At 42.3% G+C, this 21784-nt stretch overlaps 2 protein-coding genes across 2 annotated transcripts; both read left to right on the top strand.

The window, feature by feature from the left end:
• The first annotated feature begins 3663 nt into the window (after nucleotides 1-3663).
• Nucleotides 3664-9830, top strand: LOC311501953 (glyceraldehyde-3-phosphate dehydrogenase-like). The gene is made up of 11 exons (XM_084564026.1): nucleotides 3664-3699; nucleotides 6509-6608; nucleotides 6688-6797; nucleotides 6877-6967; nucleotides 7078-7193; nucleotides 7286-7367; nucleotides 7851-8002; nucleotides 8093-8171; nucleotides 8241-8324; nucleotides 8419-8516; nucleotides 9068-9830. Exons 1-11 carry the CDS (start codon nucleotides 3677-3679, stop codon nucleotides 9135-9137), a joined length of 1005 nt encoding a protein of 334 aa, XP_084420152.1. The 5' UTR covers nucleotides 3664-3676; the 3' UTR covers nucleotides 9138-9830.
• A 1326-nt stretch (nucleotides 9831-11156) lies between these two features.
• On the top strand, nucleotides 11157-21168 carry LOC311501250 (non-homologous end joining factor IFFO1-like). The gene is made up of 9 exons (XM_084562969.1): nucleotides 11157-12188; nucleotides 16841-16901; nucleotides 17016-17111; nucleotides 17339-17479; nucleotides 17557-17744; nucleotides 17866-17983; nucleotides 20252-20347; nucleotides 20484-20614; nucleotides 20684-21168. Exons 1-9 carry the CDS (start codon nucleotides 11167-11169, stop codon nucleotides 20871-20873), a joined length of 2043 nt encoding a protein of 680 aa, XP_084419095.1. The 5' UTR covers nucleotides 11157-11166; the 3' UTR covers nucleotides 20874-21168.
• The last annotated feature ends 616 nt before the right edge of the window (nucleotides 21169-21784 follow it).

Here is a 21784-nt window from a genome sequence, read left to right as displayed (position 1 = left end):
AAAAATACATAAATTGTATGAAAGAACCTGAGATATGTGTATTGCACTCGAGGAAAGCGGCTCTATTGTCCAGAGGAGTTAGCAGCAGCAGTACTGCTAACGAATACTGATGCTGAAGAGACCGACTGCTGAAGGGACAAAGAAAACCTCCAATAAAACTGTGAGATTAGAGAAAATGTGAAAATTAAAGACAATTTAAGATTAAACTAACAAAATAAATGAGTGCAGGTGAGATTATTTTCCTGTTCTTGCTGAAGGTCAAGCAGGCTCCTCTGCAGGTTGTTCATATTCTCACCAGAGGGCGTTGTCTCCTCATTTTTAACTTAAATGTATTTGTGTTTTTATGAGTTTTAACTTCTTCTTTCTTTTCACCTGAATGCATCCATCATTCTCCTCCTCTTTCTTCTTCCTGCTTCTGTTTTCTCTTCATCCTAGAGGCTGTGAGATCAGATCATCCCATTTCTTTGAGGCACATCTTCTACAAACCACCAGAATGTTTTCATATTATAATTATTCAGCTATTAATATTATTAATGCATTTAGGCATCAGTTTTATTTCATTATTATTTGGTGAAGAAGAAGAGATCTAGGGATTTTTTTTTTAAATTTAAGCAAAGGCTAAAGACAATTTTTTATTTATTTTTATACTAAAGATTATTTATTCATGCATTCAGTTTTGTTTTCAAGTTAAGTTCTAACTTTACTATATCATTATTATATTTATTTTGTTTTGGAGCTCTAGACTGGGAATTAAATCCTCATTTTATCAAACTTTAAGGATAAATTCTTCCAGAATGCCACTTCATTCAGGGAGACTTTTTATTTATTTATTTATTTAGGTTTTCGTCTCCCGCTCCCGTCATCTCAGCTCATCTTAACCTTTGTCGTCTCTTCTTCTCTCACATTCACTCCTTTAATGAAAAGGAAACGCCGCAAATGTCATCGACTTCAGACGAAATAATGAAAGGTCGCCTCCGTGAACAGTCGCAGCCTCCCTCCTGGGGGGGCGACCGGGATTCAATCATTTCATGGGAAATGATGAAGACGACAGAACATGACGAGGCTGAGGTGATTTAATACTTGATTTGTGTTCGGTTTATTCTACCTGCATGATGTTCTGGTTTGTTAAGTTAGCCTTAACTCTCAGAGACTCGGCTTGGGAGTTTGCTTCAGGTCATTGTGGTGCTGAAAGGTCAAGCATCGTCCCAGTCTCAGGTCTCTGCACTCTGGAGCAGAATCTCTTCATGGTCCTCTCTGTTTTGACCTTGTCCCTGCTGCTCCACAGCATGATGCTGCCACCTCCATGCCTCACTATAGGGATGCTCTTATCAGCTGATGAGGAGTGGTTGCATTACATGTTGAGTTATTGGAGAATAAATTGCTGTTTTGTAAGACTGGACAAGTCAAGAAATTTTATGAACAGCAGGACAGAAGATGGATATATTTTAAAACAGCCTCAGGTTGGAGTCCTGACTTCTTCTGGAAAAGTCAGTGAGTTTTTCAGGCCGTGTTTATACAGCCTGAGCTGCAGAAAGACAAATATCAGGACGGGGGCAAGCGAGACTCGAATAATTATTAACCAGCTGTCTAACCTCTGGGGTTGTCATAGCAACCAGGGTCACTACTTCTTCTTCTTCACCTTGTCTGATAAGGCATGGCTGCGGTGGGCCGTGGGCGTTATCGGCGCGGCTGGAATGCGGCCCCCGAGCAGAGACAATGCATCTGTCACGCTAAATCTTACACAAACTGTTACACCATAAACACACGCATGTGCGCGCACAAAGGAGCCACGACTATCTTATCGCCGGCTGCTTTTGTGGGCCGTCGAGGCTTTATTCCTGCATTCACGGCCGTCACAACCTCCCATTGGGTATCTGACTCTGACCAGCGGTGTCCAGCTCGCCATCAAATGTCACTTCCTTTGACATATTGAGGTTATATGAAGAGGGATCATTGCAGGATAGGTTGGCTGACCTTTACTCCACCCCCCACTGACTGACGTACTATACTATATGAACTATATGTTCATTAGTCTGAGGGGTTAGAAAGTTTGGGCGTAGTTTACACGCAAAAATACACCATTTAAACACATCTGGTGAAAAATAAATAAATAAATAATTCTCTATTGTGCTCCAAAACTATTAAAGACACAACATGCAACGCGCTAAAGTTTAAACCACTCTACATCTGGTCGCTATAGCACCCAGTTTGGGTTTTAAACTAAATATTTCCACCTGTTTGAGTAGCATTTGTTAAAATTGATGGTAACAAGCTGAGAGCAAAACTGTGTACTTGTGGCCTGTTTTTAAAAGGTTAGCTAAAACTAGGCTAAAAGCTAACTAGCTTAGTTTAGCTGAGTAGCCTCAGTGGAAGTTATGTGATTTTATGATGAATGTTATGTTAAAAAAAAAAGTAGTTGGTGTATTTAATTCTTTTTTGTTTTGTAAATCAAAAATTAAATACTGTAAAATGTTTTTGGTACAAATTAAAATGATCTATTTTTAGCTATGCAGGTGGACTTACTCAAGGTCTGTCTAGTTATGTGACTGGCTGTCCCCTTATTAAGACTTAATTTTAATTTTAAACTTACATTCAAATATTTTTTATTATTATTATTTAACGTGATTACTTATTTCGTGTATTTATTTTTAAATACAGAAGAATGTGGCGATTTTGTCTTGTGACAGCGCATTGAGCCTTCATGGCCACCGTAGACAGGATAGCTTAAATTTTAGTTTAACCGGTAGGAACCATTGACTGTATATACTAGGTAGGAACACGTTTTTAGTTTTTAGCTAATATAAGCTACTGACCAAATCAGTCCAAAACCAGAGACTAAAATAACTATTTATATTTCCAATAAATAATACTTTTATTTGTTATTTCTTCTTTTGGATTTTACAAAGTGTGGCTTTAATCTGAAAAGTCACCGCCTTACGGAACGGTTGCGCATCGGCGCTGTTACCTGGCAACCTCATTGTATATCACCTGCACGGGAACTACTTTTCTTGGCGGAGGAGTGATATTTACTGGAAAACAGGCAATTAAAAGTCACATTCCGTCAAATTAAACGAATTGAGTAATGCGTAGATGTTTGACTGTTGTTTAAAAGAGTTTGCGTCTCTTCTATAGTAGTAAAACTCCTTTGAACTCCTTTAACGTATAGTTGAAATACGCTGACAGGCAGCAGCTTCACGCACGCGACCTGGACAGACGAATGGTCAAGGAGGGGGGCGTGTCCTCTTGCAGCGCGCGGCGGATAAATGGCGGTTGCCCCTTGGTTCTTCCCGGTTCTTTCCAGCTCCCATTGCTTCTTCACCAGAAGACAGACTGAGGCTCCTTCACTTACAAACGGTACAGTTTAAATATTTTTCTCCACTTTAATGCAAAATGTCACTTTAGGTGAATAATTCAGCGTTGAAAGTTTGGTTTTAGGAGTTTATCTGAGCAATAGCCAAAAGACAAACTGAAATAAAAATTGACTATTTTGGGTTGTATTTCCTGTCTTATAATTCATATAAATCCAGCTTTTAAAAAACATTTGCTCAACTTTAAAACGTCTTTTATTTATGCCATTATTTTTTAGTTTAAGTTTTGTGATGATTGTTGTAGCTTTTGGAGGATAAATAAATGTTTTCTGTCCCCTTTCAGTGAGGACTAGACCACATCAGACAAGATGGTGAAGATTGGAATCAATGGGTGAGTCCATTATTTATTCACGTTTTACTGCTTTTGTTATTCTTCCATTAGATGTCATATAATGTACTTATTAAATAATCACTGACCTCCAAAGTTGGCCATCCTATACACTGTAAAGCACAGGTGTCAAACATAAGGCCCACGGGGCCAAAAGCGGCCCACCAGAGAGTCTAATCTGGCCTGCAGCATGAATTTGCAAAAATTACATAGACTGCAATTTTTCAATTAAAAAAATAACTGCTATTCCTAATTAGTCCATTGTTCTTGTTCTTATTTGAACTAAAACAAATGTCATTACTTATAGGTTATTATGCTGTTATCTTACTGGTCCCGCTGTGTGTGGCCCCCGAACTAAAAATGAGTTTGACACCCCTGCTGTAAAGGAACTTAGAACTTTAGATGGGACATTCAAGAGGCAAACAACAGTTGGGTTTTAAAGAAAAGGGTCAAATCTTGTAAAGAACAACAACTTAAAATGACACCATCATAATACTAGACACCAGGTTCCCTTGGTTAAGCTACACTGATTGAAAAAGCTAAAAGCGTCCCTATAAAATTAAACTTTCGCTTTGTATTTCCAAAGCAAATTAAAGTAGAGTAGTAAATCATGTTCTGTGTGCTTGCAAAATGCATAACAATCAGGTTATTTAGCCGTGTCTTCAAATCTTCTTTCAAATTTTTCACTTTGCATTCATGGCGTAGGAAAAACCTTCATTTACTGCCATTCTGGCTCAATAACTCATTATTCTAAGTGTATCAGAAAGTATCCTGTTATCTCTCAAAAGGCTCTAGAAGCTCACGGCCAAATGCCAAAGATTAAATAAACGAAGAAAGGAAAAATATCTTGAACTTTTTTTTTATTCGTTCCCTTTGTCTGGACCGGACCCGTCTATTCTCTGGCTCCTAATAGCGTCCGATCCTCTCTCTCTGCCCGTATCGCTGCTCTCCTCGGCTGACACATTCCTCTCTATTCTCCCCTCGTCTAATTTTAACTCCCTAACCTTTTCATCAAAGCCCAGAGTTCATCTGGCCGGGCCGGGATGTGTGTGTGTGTGTGTATGAGTGTGGATGCTGCTCAGATTTTGGAGATGAGCATAGAAACATTTTCTATTCTCCTCTGAAGCAGCTGCCGTCGAGCTGCAGGGAGATTCGGCTCTCAAATCCTGGACAGGTACCAACGCCAACACTGGGCCTCGGAAACAGAACGTGGGCTCGGGTCCATTTTGGCCCTCTGGCTGCTTAGAGGCTTCCCAAAGCTAACAGAGGAAAAACTGGCACTTTTCCTGCTGTCCTGTGAAGACAGGTGCAGATTGAATCAGTGATGTTTTTATAACCGATTTTTAGTTTAATTCCAATCAAACAAGCATCAGTTTCAAAGGCAAATCATCATTACTTAAACTCAACTTAAATCTTAACTTTCTGGTTCATGTCTGTGTTTTCTTTAGCTCGATCAAGTCTCTTATTTTGGACGTGTCTGATTGTCTCTTGTCAAGTTTCCAACTGTCCCAGGACAACATAGAGTAAATATCCCGGGTGCTGCAGACATGACTCTGTCTGCATGCCAACCTGTCGACAACCTTTTATCCTCAGCCACTTGTTCAGGCATGCAAATACTAAACCTGTCTCCACTTTCCCTTGAGCAAGGCACTGAACCTTAGATTATTATGCGTGGACACAGTCATTCAAGTCTTTTAGCTCCGACAGCTCCATATCAGAGCTCTGGACAAACCATGAGAACAGATTTCGTCAGATGATTTACTTATTTTTTTATTTACTCGGAAACTGACTTAATTCATTTGTCCAAGCATTGTTTTTTTGATATGAAACCCAAAGGTTCATATTTTCAGTAAGAAAGCAGCTTAGAAAGAAACAGTAGTGGAAATTTACGTCTTTTAAATTGTCCTTAAATTAAACTAAACTTCCTCAGACTTTCTGCTTCCTCCTCCTTTAACCCCTGGAAGTTCAGGGAAGTGGTTAAAATGTAAAATAACAGAAAGTTCCCTCTCCTCTACAGTTCCAGGCGTCCGTGACAGCAGCCGTGCTGGGTGTAAACAGGCTTTCAGCCGCCGCTGCCAACCATTGTTATCTTCAGTCAGGGTTGGCAAGCCCTTTATGGTCCAGCCGCCCTCTACACTGACACCAGTCTGGGTTTTAGTGCCACCTGCTGCTCAGAGTAAATGTGTAAATTGGATGCAGCTGTCTTGGTTTTGCACATAAAAGCTGATTTATTATTTTATATGTCCAGTGCTTTGAGCCACAATGGCAGATTTTAAACTTGAAGCGTGTTATCTATCGTTTTATACCACAGTCTGAAGGATAAAGATTCAACATAGGTCTGATTTCATCCCTGAAGAAAGTCATCAAAGTACAGACTAGGAATTAAACTTCTTGATATCATTTGTTATAAATATTACATTATTTGCAGGATATTGCATCTTAAAACTAAGCAAAATGTAGAATATTTGATTTTAATCTCAGTTTTGGCATCAGATTTCACTCCAAAAATATAAATCTATCATAAAGGTCCCTTGAAACTAGCATGAAAATCTCTTTAAAGACTTGAAACAGTTGAAATAAAACATAAAATTCAGACTGGTTTCTGTTAAATTAGCAACAAAAAAGGACATGAGGCATCTCTAGCTTCGTATAAGCAATGAAATGTCATAAATTCAGGTAAAATGTGTTTGAAATTAAGAGATTTTAATAATTTGCTAAGAACAAAAGAAGACCAGGTCCCATAAAACAAGTTGAATTATTAATGTTTAATTTTTAAACATTATATTTGTTGTAAACTCCTTCTGCGTTTCAGATTCGGACGTATCGGCCGTCTGGTGACCCGAGCCGCCGCCACAAGTGGCAAGGTGGAGGTGGTGGCCATCAACGACCCCTTCATCGACCTGGACTACATGGTGAGAGGACTGGCTGCAATTCTGGAAAATGGTTAAGTAATGACGTATGTGAGTAGATTCTAATCGTCCCCTCCTTCAGGTCTACATGTTTAAGTACGACTCCACTCACGGTCCATGGAAGCACGGACAGGTGAAGGCCGAGGGCGGCAAGCTGGTCATCGGAAAAATGAGGATCGCGGTTTTCCACGAGTACGTACCCGTCGGCCTTTCAGTTAGTTTGTCCAGCAGCTACTCTCTGAATAACCTCCCTGTCTGTGATTGAACACAGGAGGGACCCAGCCAACATCAAATGGGGCGAGTCTGGTGTTGACTACGTTGTGGAGTCGACTGGTGTGTTCACCACCATCGAGAAGGCCTCTGTGAGTTAACAGCTGCTCTCTAGTGATTTATTGCAACTGAAAACTAAATTTAAACACCTGTACACTAAATAATTGGAAGCTACAAATTAAATCTGCCTCTCGTCTTCCAGACTCACCTGAAGGGCGGAGCTAAGAGGGTGGTGATCTCCGCCCCCAGCGCCGACGCTCCCATGTTCGTCATGGGCGTCAATCACGAGAAGTACAACAACTCCATGAAGGTTGTGAGGTGAGTCTCCTCAGGAGTCATCTGAGGCTCGGCTGTAGTTTTTAAAGTTTTTTGGTTTTTTTTTATTTGTATTTCCTGTTTCGTCTCCGTAGCAACGCTTCCTGCACAACCAACTGCCTGGCTCCCCTCGCCAAGGTCATAAACGATAACTTTGGCATCGTCGAGGGTCTGATGGTAAATGACTTCACTGATTAAAATTACACACTGCAGCAACGCCGCTGCTCCCACGTCTCGTCCGTCCTGTTTCCTGCCAGCGACTGCTTTAAAAAAAAAAAAGAGCATTTAAGGACGAAAGGAACTTTACGGTGTTAAAATAGACATAAATACCATTAATGCCTCAAAACACCTGAATCCTCCTCATCCTGAACCTTACAAGGTCAGAGCCGAACGTTTGGGACTTAACGTGGAATTAAAATTCATATAAAGAACGTAGACGGCCCTCCCTCCATCTTGGATTTTCTCCAAAAGACATCACTTCTGATTTTCTCTAAGTGATCATTTAACCAGTAACAGTCTTTAGCTTTATCAGAGAGCAACTCCTGCCTTCCACATGACATACCACGGCTTTTATGAAACTACAAACGCTGATGGATGTTTACTGACATGTTTCTTTTATTGATGATTTCCTTGTTTTCCAAATGACTGTCTTTTGTCCAGAGCACCGTCCACTCGGTCACCGCCACACAGAAGACCGTCGACGGCCCCTCCGGTAAGATGTGGCGAGATGGGCGCGGCGCCTCCCAGAACATCATCCCCGCCTCCACCGGAGCCGCCAAGGCCGTCGGCAAGGTCGTCCCCGAGCTGAACGGGTAACTTTCACCTCATTTTCTACCAGGGGAGAGAACTGAGGAATAAATCAGTCCGTCTGTCGAGTGAAATGCTCTGATGTCTTGTTACAGTAAACTGACCGGTATGGCTTTCCGTGTCCCCACCCCCAACGTGTCTGTTGTTGACCTGACTGTCCGTCTGCAGAAGCCTGTAAGTATTTATAATCTAGCTTTTTGTGTATTTATGTTCAAACTGAGCTATACTCGTCTTCTCCTTCAGGCCAAGTACGACGACATCAAGAAGGTCATCAAGGCCGCCTCCGAGGGACCCATGAAGGGAATTCTGGGATACACGGAGGACCAGGTGGCTTGATGTTAGAGCTTGTATGTCTGGACATGAAACACCAGATGGCAGCAGGTCTCTGAACATCATGATGTCTCTCTGTCTCTCTGCTCAGGTCGTGTCCACAGACTTCAACGGGGACACTCACTCTTCCATCTTTGATGCCGGCGCCGGCATCGCACTCAACGACAACTTTGTCAAACTGGTTTCATGGTGAGTTTGTAGCAGGATCAGTTACCTTAAATCCATATTTAGCAAAGTCAGCTGATCTCAGCTGAGTTTCCAGCGTTGTTTTGGTCTTTACTGATCATTTAGTGACTTTGGAAGAACAAAGTATTTCTGTGTGAATTAACAGATGTCTTATTTACCTGCATAGAGTTTACTTTGTAGTTTTACAGTGTGTATGAGTAAAATGTTTTTTGGGTAGCCTGGTTGTTAGCTTATAAACTCTTCTAGACGCCAACATTTGACTAATGTACATGACTTCCTGTGTTGTAATCACGACTACTGTGTGAAGGCAGCATAAAATCTACTGGATAAAAATGTAAAACTCAAAGCAGCAGTTAGGTTATATGTTTGTGACATTTATAAATGAAACCTTGCTGAAAATCAGTCACCATCATAGCTACATGCCAGCTATACATTATGACTGGAGTCCTGTAATTACAAAAGGTTTATTCTTTTGTTTACTCCCATAAAAACAGTCCCAATGTTCATATATTTCTTTTTTTTATTCCCTTTTAACTTCTCTTGTTTGTCTGAAGGTACGACAACGAGTTCGGCTACAGCAACCGTGTGTGCGACCTGGTCCAGCACATGTTCACCAAGGAGTAAAGAGCTGCGGAGTCGGCCGTGACCTTCCCCTGATTAACCTTCACCTCTACCTGGATGCTGCACCGTGCGCCCTGGGAGCAAACTCTCCTACCGCTAATGTCCAGCTGATGATTTAACGTAATCATTTTTATATGATGAAGTCACCGCTGTTCTGTTCAGCAGTGGGAGGTTGTACAGTTATTCTCCATCACTGAGCTGTATTGTACTGACTGGTCTACAAACTGAGGCTCCTTTGCACTTGACATGACAATAAAATCCACAGTTTGTGGGAAAATGTGCAATTCTTATGACATCTATTGCACTTGGTATACAAAAATAAGTCCGTGTGCCTTTTTTCTTGTCTGTCCCTGCTCTCGTCTTAAAAAATATTCCATGATTTTGTGATTTATCACAGTCTGATGTACTGGATTTGGTACGCCAATAAATTAATTGTAAAATGAGACTACTGGAAGGTAATTTAATAAGGCATTTGTAAAGATGGCTATAGAAAGAGAGGAAAGAGAGTCACTTTGATTTACTTCTGGGTTCAAGAGTAAACATTAGCCAAAGTGTGACCCCTAAAATAACAAAGAGTATTTCTATTCAATTATTTTAGTAAAATGTATTGGAGAAAATATTGCTCATGTGTCCATTAGCTAGGGTTAGCCAACTAGCTAGCTATAGCTTATATTAATGTCATATCTGCTACCTGCACTAAAGTGAACACTAATGCATTTAGTAATTCTAGAGGTAAAAGCCATGTGTCCCATTATATGTGTTTCAAAGACAAAGTTAATTGAAACCAAACAAGATAAAATAAATGCTAGCATCCAGGCCTCTCATATTCACAGAGCTATTTGTTCACAGTCAAGTAAATAAATCAGAGATGCTTTTACACGATAATAATAATAAAATCTTACTTTTATAAATAGTACAGTAAATATATATTTTAATCCCTAACGCTTTTCAAGTTGTGACGTTTTTAATCAGGCAACTTGAAGGCCGCCTTATGTGGTTAATTAGGAACTGGAGTAGGCACAACCGAGTGAGCTAGCATCAGAAACGGTTAAAACAAATAGTTTTTATTTACTGGAAACAATATTCTTCCATGCAGATGAGTAGACGAGTGTTTTAAGAACATATATATATGAACACCTCCACGGCTACTGTGAGTGTTTTAAATGACGCCACGTTTATCAATCCTTGGACGGTTAGCGTTGTTAACCGGAGCGTATGCTAAGGCTAATACGGCAAACGGCAGTTAATGCTAACATGTAGCTTAGCTAGCTAATGGCGGAAACCGATGATACAAATGGCGCCAATACAACCATTAAATATTCTCGTTTTATTCTGAAACCCGACTTCAGATTTTAACAATGATTTTTAAATACATCCCATACCGAAATATTATTTTCACATAATTTCGCACTTTTCAGTTAATGTGCGCCTCTACTACAATTATTACAGTAGCTTAATTTGCTAGGTGCCCCTCTTTCAGTGTCATTACGGTAACAACAGCCGCAGTCATTCACTCCTGTTTATTCCTGAGCTCTGCAGCAACGCAGCAACGCAGCAACGCACCGATTTCAACCTTTTTTTTACCTGCAACCAAAGTTAACTGTCTGCTGCGCGGATTTCAAGGTACATTGCTTAATGTTCATTAAAGTAAAACAGTGTTTCTGTTGCGCTTCTAACGTTTAAAATAAGACGTTTCGTGATGTGATCTTAAGAAATTAGTGCTGCGTAAAAGTAAACCCACTCATCTGATTTTGCTGCATGATCCAGAGGTGTAGATGCGAATTTAGAAGCATGTTTTTATTCTGTGTTGTTTGCATTATTAGGTTTAGTGAAACGCTATCTTGTGATTTTATAATTTCTTCTTCCATTTTGATGCATCCTTCTAAAACGCATCGTCTGCCCTTTTTTTTTTTTTTTAGCGCACAGTTCCTCTGCGTTAAAAGGAGGCAGCTGGGCCTGACTCTGCTCCAGGATCATAATCAGATTTTACACGGAATTACCTGCAGAGCTGAATCCCTACAAGTCTGGGTTCATGCCGGATTTCGAGCACTTCAGATTTTCCTACTCGAGCATGAATCCTGTCCTGGGGGAGAGCGGCTTCCTCGCCCCGCAGCAGCAGCACCAGCACCAGCACCCCCACCACCAGATGACGGGCCACACCGACTCCGCCATCCCGGAGCCGGGCTACTTCCTCGGGGATCACGGCGGGTTCGGGCCCGACGGGTTGTCCGGCTTGGACCTGGGCTCGCTGCCGCCGTCGGGCCTCGCCTACCTGCACCTGAGCACCCCGCTGCACCGCGTCCCTCCTGCGGCCGCGGCGCTGCGCAACGACCTGGGGTCCAACATCAGCGTGCTGAAGACCCTCAACCTGCGCTTCCGCTGCTTTTTGGCCAAAGTGCACGAGCTGGAGCGAAGGAACAAGGTGTTGGAGAAGCAGCTGCAGCAGGCGTTAGAGGCCAACAGCGGGGACGGACACCAGAGGCCGCAGACCAAAGACATGGGGGTCCAGACTGGATTCATCGGGCCCATCATACCAACCAGACCGGGCCTCATCCCGCTGCCCAACGCCAACAACTCGGCCTACCTGCCAGGCGGCCTCCTCTCTCCCACCCTGAACCCTCCTCCTCTCTTTGACAACAAGCACCTTCTTGGACACAACCTCATCATGGATTCAAACTCCAACCTCACCACGTCGGGGTTCTCAACCAGCCCGGCTCTGAGCCCCAGCGACCCGTCCAGAACTGTCACCAACAACATCAACGAGAAGTACACCTCTCACGCCGGGACGAACACCTACAGCACATCACCTCACGCTGCTCCTCCACCTCCTCCTCCTCCTCCTCCTCCTCCTCGCTTCCTTCCAGGGACCATCTGGTCCTTCAACCACACCCGGAGGTTTGGCGCCGGGAGGGAGTCGTGCGTCACGGGGCCCGGCGTCTCCTGGACGCACCCGGACGGCGTCGGAGTCCAGATCGACACCATCACCCCAGAGATCAGGGCCCTGTACAACGTTCTGGCCAAGGTGAAGAGAGAACGGGACGAATACAAGAGGAGGTGAGGATGATTCAAACACGTTTACTTTAATCTGTTTTCAGGATGGAGCATGAAGGAGGCGGCTCAGAGTTTGTACCAAATCTCCCACCCAGCATTGATTAGCCTCCTGACAGGAACAGATGCTAATGTCTTTGATCCAGAGTAAATAATGCATCTTCCTGCTCGATTAAGCACTTAAACAAAACTCCAGCGTTTATCAGATCAGCTGTACTGATGTTATTCCAGATGTTAAGCCTCTTGGCTCAAACATAAATGTGGAAACAGATGAAACAGATGAAACAGATGAAGAATCATGAGGTGTATGACCGTGACGGTGTGTTCTGCCCGGAGCACATGGCCTTGAAGCTGCAGCCTCTGCTCCACAGCGTTTATCGCCTCTGAACGTTTCATTGATCGTCTCCCTGAAAAGCTGAAACCTGATATTCAGGAGCGTCGACCGGCTGATGGGACAACCCCCCCCCCCCCCAGGATGCTCGGCGTCTGTCAGGTCACTGAGGGCAGGGCTGAAAATCAATGGAAAGATTTGACTTACAGGGTTTCATCGTAGGCCGACACTTTGCTCAGGTAGCTGGTTCCTTGTGTTCTCTACTCCAGAAACGTTCTGGTCATAAACTCCCTAACCCTCTCTGGAAGATGTTTCTCCTTGACGCTGTCTCCAGGAAACTTGTCTCTTCTTCTTTTAAACGTTCAGTGTTTGTTGTTGTTGTCTGAGTGACTCCATGGTTCTGTTCAGTGGTTTTATTTGTTGTAGGTGGTGAATCAAGTCGACGGTCTCCTACTGACACCTCACCAGACATCCACAGTACACCAGTTACTAAATGCTGCTGGACTGACCGTTTTACTTCTTCTTCTTCTCCTCCTTAAATGTTTTGGCAGCTGTGACACCAGCGAGGCGTCATTAGAACAGAAGAAGAAGAAGTTTAGATGCTGCAGGGATGTGGTTTTGGTTTGTACCAGACTTGAAACCAGTAACTGAAAAAGATCAGAAAAGATCCAGTCCTTTTAAAAGTGCAGTTGTTTGGCTTTCTGTTTATCTGTGTTGCTTAGCGACGGCAGCTTTCCTGTGTGACGCTGCAGAAACTGAGCTGATATTAAAATCCATCCCTCAGTGATGCAGCGATGCAGTGATGCAGCGATGCAGCGATGCAGCGATGCAGCGTCTTCATCCCTGTCACTGACGCACGTTAACGCACCGTTAGCTGTGTTGTCCTATAAATCAAACAGCCCTGAGCTCAGGAGTTTGTTCTTCAGTCTGCTGAGGCAGGAGGCCTCTTACGGGACGTACCCGTCACTCACACTGGTATGGGGCGTTGTTGAGTGTTGTGGTTGCACTCGGGTTCATTTAAAGCTGAGGAGCTGGACGTTCAGTTATTTCTGCTTGTTTGGTGACATGGACGTCTCTAAATACTACATTACCCATGAGCCTTAGTCAGTGTTGCTGTTGAGTTGGGCTGGGTTTAAGAAATTGATTTTTTTCTGATTCAAATTTGAAAAATCCAATAAGAAATAAAAAATACATGCTATTTTCTTTTGTGCAAAAACAATTTATTTACTTTTATGGATTCTATAATGTGCACAACGGTAGAATGATGATGATGATGATGATGATGATGTACAGGCCAAATAAAACGTCTAAAGGTTGAATGTTGTGCACAGACTAGTGACTGGGGACGTTTTCCTTCAACGTATTTTCAACTTCTAACTCTAAACAACTAAATCACAGTTTATATAAACTCTTTATATAAACTCACCATCCACCTCCACTATTTATGAAAACGTCAACAAACAACATTTACACTCATTAGGACGAGATGATCATTTAGAGGAGGTAGTCTGACGAGAACCGTTTATCTGCGTCTCAGGAAATCAACGTGTTAATCTCGTCATTCTGTTAATAATATTTAATCTTTTCTCAAATGCACTTTATTTATAAGCTTGGTAAATATATCTCTTATAGTCTTAATATATTTACTTCTATATAGTTGTTTTCTCTTACACTGTTGTTTTTATTATTTAGGGTAAAGCTGCTGAATGGATTCAGTTCAGTGTGAATTGATTTAGAGAGAAATCAGATTAGAAACATTAAATTTAGTTTACGCGACATTTAATCTCTAGTTTCACGTCTCTCATATTGTTTTTGTTCAACAGCTTTTCTCCCGTTATCATACTTTTATAAAATACTTCTGTCATGTTTTAGATCTCGTGAAATTTTCTAAACCAGTCTTGCAGAGAGATGTCCAATGAGACGATGCAGGAGATGTCATATATTTAAAATAATAATAATAATAATAATCAAAGGATTTTATGAATTTTTCAATTTTTGATTTTTAAACCTCAGCCCTGTTTTAATGAAGCTTGTATGTTTCATGGTTTTAGTGCAGGACTCTTCTATCAGGATGTGTTTACTAGTGTACCTAATGAAGTGGCCAGTGAGTGTAAGTTTAAAGGTCTCAGTGTTTCTCCTCTGAGCTACGAGGAGTTTATCTCCTGCAGACGTTAGTCGTCACTAACAGATGGATGAGAACGTTCAGCTGAAGGGACGAGTTGTTTCTCTCCCTCATGGGTTTCCTGCTCCTCTCTTCCTCCATCTTTCCCCTCCTCCTCCTCCTCCTCCTCCTCTTCCTCCCTCTCTGTCTTGGTACCTGCAATGCAGCACCGGCCTGTGACCGCCAGCAGTGATGTCACCCAGTCTGCCGTCACCCTCTCCATTTTAATTCTCACCCTCTCTCTCTGAGTCTCTCTCTCATTACATGTCCTCTCTATTCGTCCCATCTCTGCCCTTCATCCTCTCTGCAGCGTCATACAGTCTTCATCATCATCATCATCATCATCATGTTTGTTCTGGATCATCCCACAGATACTTGATCAGTTATGGATCTAGTGAATTTGGAGGCCAGGTCAACACCTTGTGCTGTTTTTTAGTTGTTCCTAAAGTGTTTTTGTAGTCAAGAGTGTCATTGCTATGGGGTGGGGGTGCCTGGTCTGGTCTAGGTGGGGTGGGGGGTGTCTGGTCTGGTCTAGGTGGGGTGGGGGGGCCTGGTCTGGTCTAGGTGGGGTGGGGGTGTCTGGTCTGGTCTAGGTGGGGTGGGGGTGCCTGGTCTGGTCTGGTCTAGGTGGGGTGCCTGGTCTGGTCTAGGTGGGGTGGGGGTGCCTGGTCTGGTCTAGGTGGGGTGGGGGTGCCTGGTCTGGTCTAGGTGGGGTGGGGGGTGTCTGGTCTGGTCTAGGTGGGGTGGGGGTGCCTGGTCTGGTCTAGGTGGGGTGGGGGTGCCTGGTGTGGTCTAGGTGGGTGCTACATGTCTAAGTAACATCCACACCAATGAATGCCAGGTCCAAAAGTTTCCCAGCAGAACATTGAACTGTCACAAGATGGTTTAAATGTTATTGACTTCTCCTGTCAGTGGTCATAATGTTGTGGCTGACCGGTGTATGAGAACTAAACCTGAAGCTCCATTTTGTTTCTGATTAGTTTAATCCCAACCAAACATTAATGAGGTAGCTCTTTTACCACCGTCCTCCTCTAAAGCTGTTAGACAGTTAGCCGTTAGCTACATCGTTTATGCTAAGCTAAGATACGACCTGAACAATCTCCTTCAACAGGAAAGAGACTAGAATATCTGTCTGTGTCTTTTAGCCTCTTTGTGCTGCATGTTTCTGCAGAGATCAGGTTAAATGTCATCATGTGATCATGAGGTCATGTGATCATGAGGTCATGTGATCATGAGGTCATGTGATCATGTGATCATGAGGTCATGTGATCATGTGGTCGCAGTCATCCAGCGCTGATGACGTCAGCTGACCCGTCCCCTGAATCCTCCTCCTGCAGAGCCGCGTGTTGAGACTGATAAACAGATGAAAGCTTCAAGGACACTGTCTCCGTCCCTCTACTGTGTCTCTGTGTCTCAGTGTCTCTGTGTCTCTACAGCAGAAACACATTCAGTATTCATTCTGAGTTCTAACTAATAAATAAAACCTGATAAAAGAAAAACATCTTCTAAATTAACTTCTATGATGAACCGTTTCCACGGAGACGGAATAAAATGAACTGATCAGATATATGTGATTATATGAAAACATCAATCACTAGAGAAGTTTATTGACATTTCTGCTGCTGGAAATATGATAGAAGAAGAAGAAAGAGGAGGAGGAGGAGGTAGATGGAGGACGAGATAAAGAGAGAAGAATAAGAAAGGTAGAGGAAGGAGGAGACAAAAAGAGGATTAGAATAGGAGGAGGAAAAGAAGGAGGATGGAGGAGGAGGAGGAGGACAGCAAGAAGGACTTAAGTATAGGACATGAAGAAGGAGATAAGAGGAAGAGTAGAATCAGAAGGCATTAGGAGGAAGATGATGAGATAAAAGAAGTAGAATATGGTGAAGGAGAAGAAGGTGGAGAAGAATGAAGAGGAGGAGGAATAGAAGGAGATAGGACAAGATAGGAGCATGAAGAAAAAGCTGATGGAGGAGGAGGAGGAAATGGAGGAAGTCAGTGATCTGATGAAGGTTTTATTCTGATTATTAGTTCAGCGCCAGTGTTCATGTTGGTGATGTTTTAAAGGAGGATGCTGCTGCTCATGTTTGAGGTTTACCTCCTCAGACGTCTCATCAGTGTCTTTAAGTGACGCTTCTGTCTAATCTTTAATGTCTGTGTTTGTAGATGGGAGGAGGAGTACACGGCCAGGATGGACCTGCAGGAGAAGGTGGCTGAACTGGAGGAGGTAAAACTGTAGTTTATGATCCAGAGAGAGAGAGAGAGAGAGACTCCAGACCAACGTCCCAGCAGACGACAGATTAAACAGATAAAGAGACGTCTTGTCCTGTTTGTGTTGCAGGAGCTGCAGGAGAGTGAAGTGTGTCAGGATGAGCTGGCTCTGAGGGTGAAGCAGCTGAAGGCCGAGCTGGTTCTCTTCAAAGGACTCGTCAGCAACGTAAGAGTTTAACATTAATGTTTTCTTTAAATCTTTTCTTTCTCTGAGTCTCAGTGTTAAATCCACAACTAAAACAGTGCGACCCCTGGTGGATGAATGAGGAATAACAGCTACTTTTATTGACAAATAACACTAAACTTCTACTTCTATTATTTTTGCTCTTTGAAAATTGTCCTTCTTGATTTAAATACTTCATTTCCGTCTATTTAAATCTAATTTTCCCTCAGAACCGTTCAGATCTGGACAGTAAGATCCAGGAGAAGGCCATGAAGGTGGACATGGACATCTGCCGCCGCATCGACATCACCGCCCGCCTCTGTGACGTGGCCCAGCAGAGGAACTGTGAGGACATGATTCACATCTTCCAGGTACGTCTGCGGCGGCCGCGGCGACCGGAATGATCCAGATAAAATAAAAACGTCTGCTGAACGACGCCTCCTTCGAGCAGGTGCCGACGCCGCCCTCCACTCTGAGCCGCCGGGCCAGGAAGCACAGCGGCCAGTCGCAGAAGAGCGCCGACGGGGACGAGGCCAGCGTGTCCGAGAGCGAGGGGGGCGGAGCCAGAGACGAGGATTCCTGCAGCACGTCGGCCAATCAGATCAACGAGCAGATGCAGAGGGTGCTCAATCAGCTGTAGGTGTTTGAACCTTCGTCAGACGTCTCGTTATGGATGTTTCATTTAACGTTTAATACGCGTGTGTGTGTGTGTGTGTGTGTGTGTGTGTGTGTGTGTGTGTGTGTGTGTGTGGTGCAGCAGAGAGTCTGAGTTTGAGGACGACTGTGACAGTTTGGCCTGGGAGGAAACTGAAGAGACTCTGCTGCTGTGGGAGGATTTCTCTGGATATTCACTGGGAGTGGAAACACAAGTAGAGGTACGCACACGACAGGTAGAGGTACGCACACAGACACACGACAGGTAGAGGTACGCACACAGACACGACAGGTAGAGGTACGCAGACACACGACAGGTAGAGGTACGCAGACACACGACAGGTAGAGGTACGCAGACAGAGACACGACAGGTAGAGGTACGCAGACAGAGACACGACAGGTAGAGGTACGCAGACACACGACAGGTAGAGGTACGCAGACACACGACAGGTAGAGGTACGCAGACAGAGACACGACAGGTAGAGGTACGCAGACAGAGACACGACAGGTAGAGGTACGCAGACACACACTAACGACAGGTAGAGGTACGCAGACACACGACAGGTAGAGGTACGCAGACACACGACAGGTAGAGGTACGCAGACAGAGACACGACAGGTAGAGGTACGCAGACAGAGACACGACAGGTAGAGGTACGCAGACACACACTAACGACAGGTAGAGGTACGCAGACACACACATGACAGGTAGAGGTACGCAGACACACACATGACAGGTAGAGGTACGCAGACACACACATGACAGGTAGAGGACTAAATAAATACTGGGCTCTAGTTTTCTAGAAGCTACAGATGCTGTTATAACAGCTGCAGAGTTTCCCACTAGATTTTATGTGACTCTGGGGTTTTATTTATTTATTTATTTGTCTTAATAAAAGTCTCTAGTTATGACTGATACAAAACTATAAATTGTTTTTAATAGTTGGGATAGCGTCATAATTAGGGCCTTTTATTAAGACAATAAAATAAATAAATAAAAAACAATTTATAGTTAGATTAAACAGATTTATAGTAAACTGTTGTCAGCTAGTTCACGTTACGTCTGGAGTCATTCAGTCTCGTAATGAATATTTCTACACGTTTCAAACAACGTTGTTTTTCCATAAAGTGTTTCTCTCTCATCTGATCTGTAAATTAACCTGAAGGAGGAAACGTCTCAGACGACTCACGTAGCATGAGAAACTGTTTGTGTTGTTTATTATTTGGTGATCAGTTATCAGTTTAGTTGTTAAAGCTTCTTTTCAGTCAGATTTTTTAAATCCAGTGTCTTTTACTCTCATGTCATTTATATTCTAGTGATGTGTTTTACCTCTGGACGCCTTCGTGGCAAAAATATACACGTGCACAAAAACAGCCATAAACTACATCAGTATTTATTTCTGCTTTTTTTCATAAATCACTTACTACTGTCATCACAGTATAAAGGTTTGAATTGAAGGCATTTCTGGCCACAAAGGGAGTAACTGGTACTACAAAACAAAATACTAATCAACCAGTCAAATCCAAGACTCTCATTCCCTACTGTTTATTTTATGTTATGTTTTTTTAAAAATTAATACTTCATACTTTCAGGCTGTCATTCAAATGTTTGTAGTTTGAGCAGGTTTTAAGAAAAATCAGAAGATATCTTGATGTATAAGGATTTTATGGCAGTTTTATTGCTAATCTTTCACATATCCAAGACTCTAATCACCAGCTGTTTATTTGATGGAAAATAATTCATTTAAAAATAAATAAATAAAAAAATCTCGAATCATTACACAGGCATTTAAAGAAATGTTGGTAGTTTTAAACAAGACTGAAGTCGTTTAAGTGATGTTTGAAAAAAAAAAAAAGTAGAAAACAATATTGATGTATGAAGATTTTATGGTTGTTTTGTGCCACGAAGGTCCAGAGGTTAGTAAATTTAAGGAGAGAATAAAGGTTAAATAATATATATGTTACTGCCACTTTTAAAGTGACTTGTTTAGACGATGGAGATTTAAAGAGAGCTGGTCAGAACATGACTCCAATAATTGTAAATCACCATGGTGCAAAAAAAAAAATGTTCACTTTAAAAAGTGTCAGTAATGTAAAGTTGTATTAATAACTTCTCATGCTACGTGAGTCGTCTGAGACGTTTCCTCCTTCAGGTTAAATCACAGATCAGATGAGAGAAACTTTATGGAAAAACAACGTTGTTTGAAACGTGTAGAAATATTTCTGATTCATTATGAGACCATGATGGAGTAAATTAGCTGCTATAGTATTAACGTTGTATGAGAAACACTGAGCTAGCATGCTAACAACCAGGTTATATGTCTGTGATCACTTTATTAGGTACACTAGTACAACATGCTTGATCTGTTGATGTAGCTGTGGTTTGTAGTTCTATTAAACTGACAGTGTTACTGTTAGTTTAAGTTTTTAATTCAAGGAGCAGAATAAATAAATAAATCAAGATAAAGTTAAGTTGATGTTTTATTTCAGCTGCAGGAGGAGTCCATCGAGAAAGTGATCAAAGACACAGAGTGTCTGTTTAAGTCCAGAGAGAAGGAGTACCAGGACACCATCGACCAGATAGAGGTGAGACGCTGACACGTCCTGATGCACAGACGTTTAGGGTGATGAGAGGGGACACTCGTATGAGAAGACATTTAATCAGGAACAGCTCCAAGACTTGTGCACATTATAGAACAGTGTGTGTTTGTTTCCCCGTCAGCTGGAACTGGCCACGGCCAAGAGCGACATGAACCGACACCTGCACGAGTACATGGAGATGTGTTCGATGAAGAGAGGCCTGGACGTCCAGATGGAGACCTGCAGGAGACTCATCACACAGACTGGAGACAGGTAACACACCTGAGAAGAGACGACACTGTGTTAGGTTAATTCTATAAACTGACCTTGGTCTCTGTGCAGCTTTCAGTCTTCCTCCTCCTCCTCCTCTTCCTCCAGGAAGTCCAGCTCCTTCGTCCCTCTGACGGTGGACGACTCCGACAGCGACGAGAAGGAGAAGAAGAAGCCGGCTCTGACCATCGACTCAGAGAGCAGCGACTCCTGCTGCGACGTCAACGCTGCCATCCCTCCTCTGTCCTGGAGGAAACCCTAACACACACTCCTCACTGCTGCAGATTCAACACAACAGACACACAAACAACAACGCTGCTGCAGCAGAACACGTGATTCCTTTACAACAGTTTGCTCCTAGTTCAAGTCTTCCTGATAATAGTTGTTTAAATGCTGCCCTCCTGTGGTTACCAGCTGTAGCTACACCTGAAGGTCAAAACTAAACTCTACTTCTATTTATTTATTTATTTATTTATTTTGCTTGTGAGATGATGAACAGGAAGCTTTTTTAATTCTGATCAGAGGCAGAAATGCACAAAGAAGCTGTTTGCACATTATTTACTCATTAACACAGTGAAGAGTTTATTTTATTATCTCTAATTGTTTGCACATTTAAAACGTTAAATAATGAACCCATCGTTGCCCAACTTGCCTTAAACTGAGAACAAACGTTTAAAACTTTAAACGGCACAATTATCAACTCTAATAAACGTTATTTAAAGATTAAAGGTCTTTATCTGCAGACAAAACCTTTAGTGATTTGATTCTGGTTATTGAAATATTAATTAATGGCCAATGTTTGATTAAATAATGTTTATAACGTGGAACAACATCTACATTTATACATTTATTTTAACTGTCCTGTCAGGATTTAAAGAAACCAGATCATTGTAAACTAATATTTATTGACTCATATAAAGTTAAACCCTTTAATCTTTACTGATATTATTTGCTGAAATGTTGAGAAGAACCTGAATATTTAATTATTTTTAGCTGAATTAACCACGATGCGCCAGCCTCCACGTTCAGTGGAAGTCAATAGATCCTGAGAGCGTTTTATTTTAGAGAAATAAATAAAACCCTATTTTAATTGTGTATATTGTACAGTTTGTAAAGACTCTGTATGTAGTGTACATAACAACGCTAAGCTTCACGTCCTACGATGTAAATCCA

Source organism: Chelon labrosus (assembly GCF_963514085.1).
Source record: "Chelon labrosus genome assembly, chromosome: 16".
Lineage (NCBI taxonomy): Eukaryota > Metazoa > Chordata > Actinopteri > Mugiliformes > Mugilidae > Chelon > Chelon labrosus.
The sequence above is the reverse complement of the archived record's forward strand: the minus strand, read 5'-3'. Positions and strand labels throughout refer to the sequence as shown.

Excerpts from the sequence above, each read along its gene's own strand:
- LOC311501953 (XM_084564026.1), top strand. The coding sequence starts at position 3,677 with ATGGTGAAGATTGGAATCAATGG. Across the intron at positions 8,325-8,418 it reads TGGGATACACGGAGGACCAG|GTCGTGTCCACAGACTTCAA; the intron begins GTGGCTTGATGT and ends CTCTCTGCTCAG. Across the intron at positions 8,517-9,067 it reads TTTGTCAAACTGGTTTCATG|GTACGACAACGAGTTCGGCT; the intron begins GTGAGTTTGTAG and ends GTTTGTCTGAAG.
- LOC311501250 (XM_084562969.1), top strand. The coding sequence starts at position 11,167 with ATGCCGGATTTCGAGCACTTCAGATTTTCCTACTCGAGCATGAATCCT. Across the intron at positions 12,189-16,840 it reads CGGGACGAATACAAGAGGAG|ATGGGAGGAGGAGTACACGG; the intron begins GTGAGGATGATT and ends CTGTGTTTGTAG. Across the intron at positions 17,480-17,556 it reads ACATGATTCACATCTTCCAG|CAGGTGCCGACGCCGCCCTC; the intron begins GTACGTCTGCGG and ends GCCTCCTTCGAG.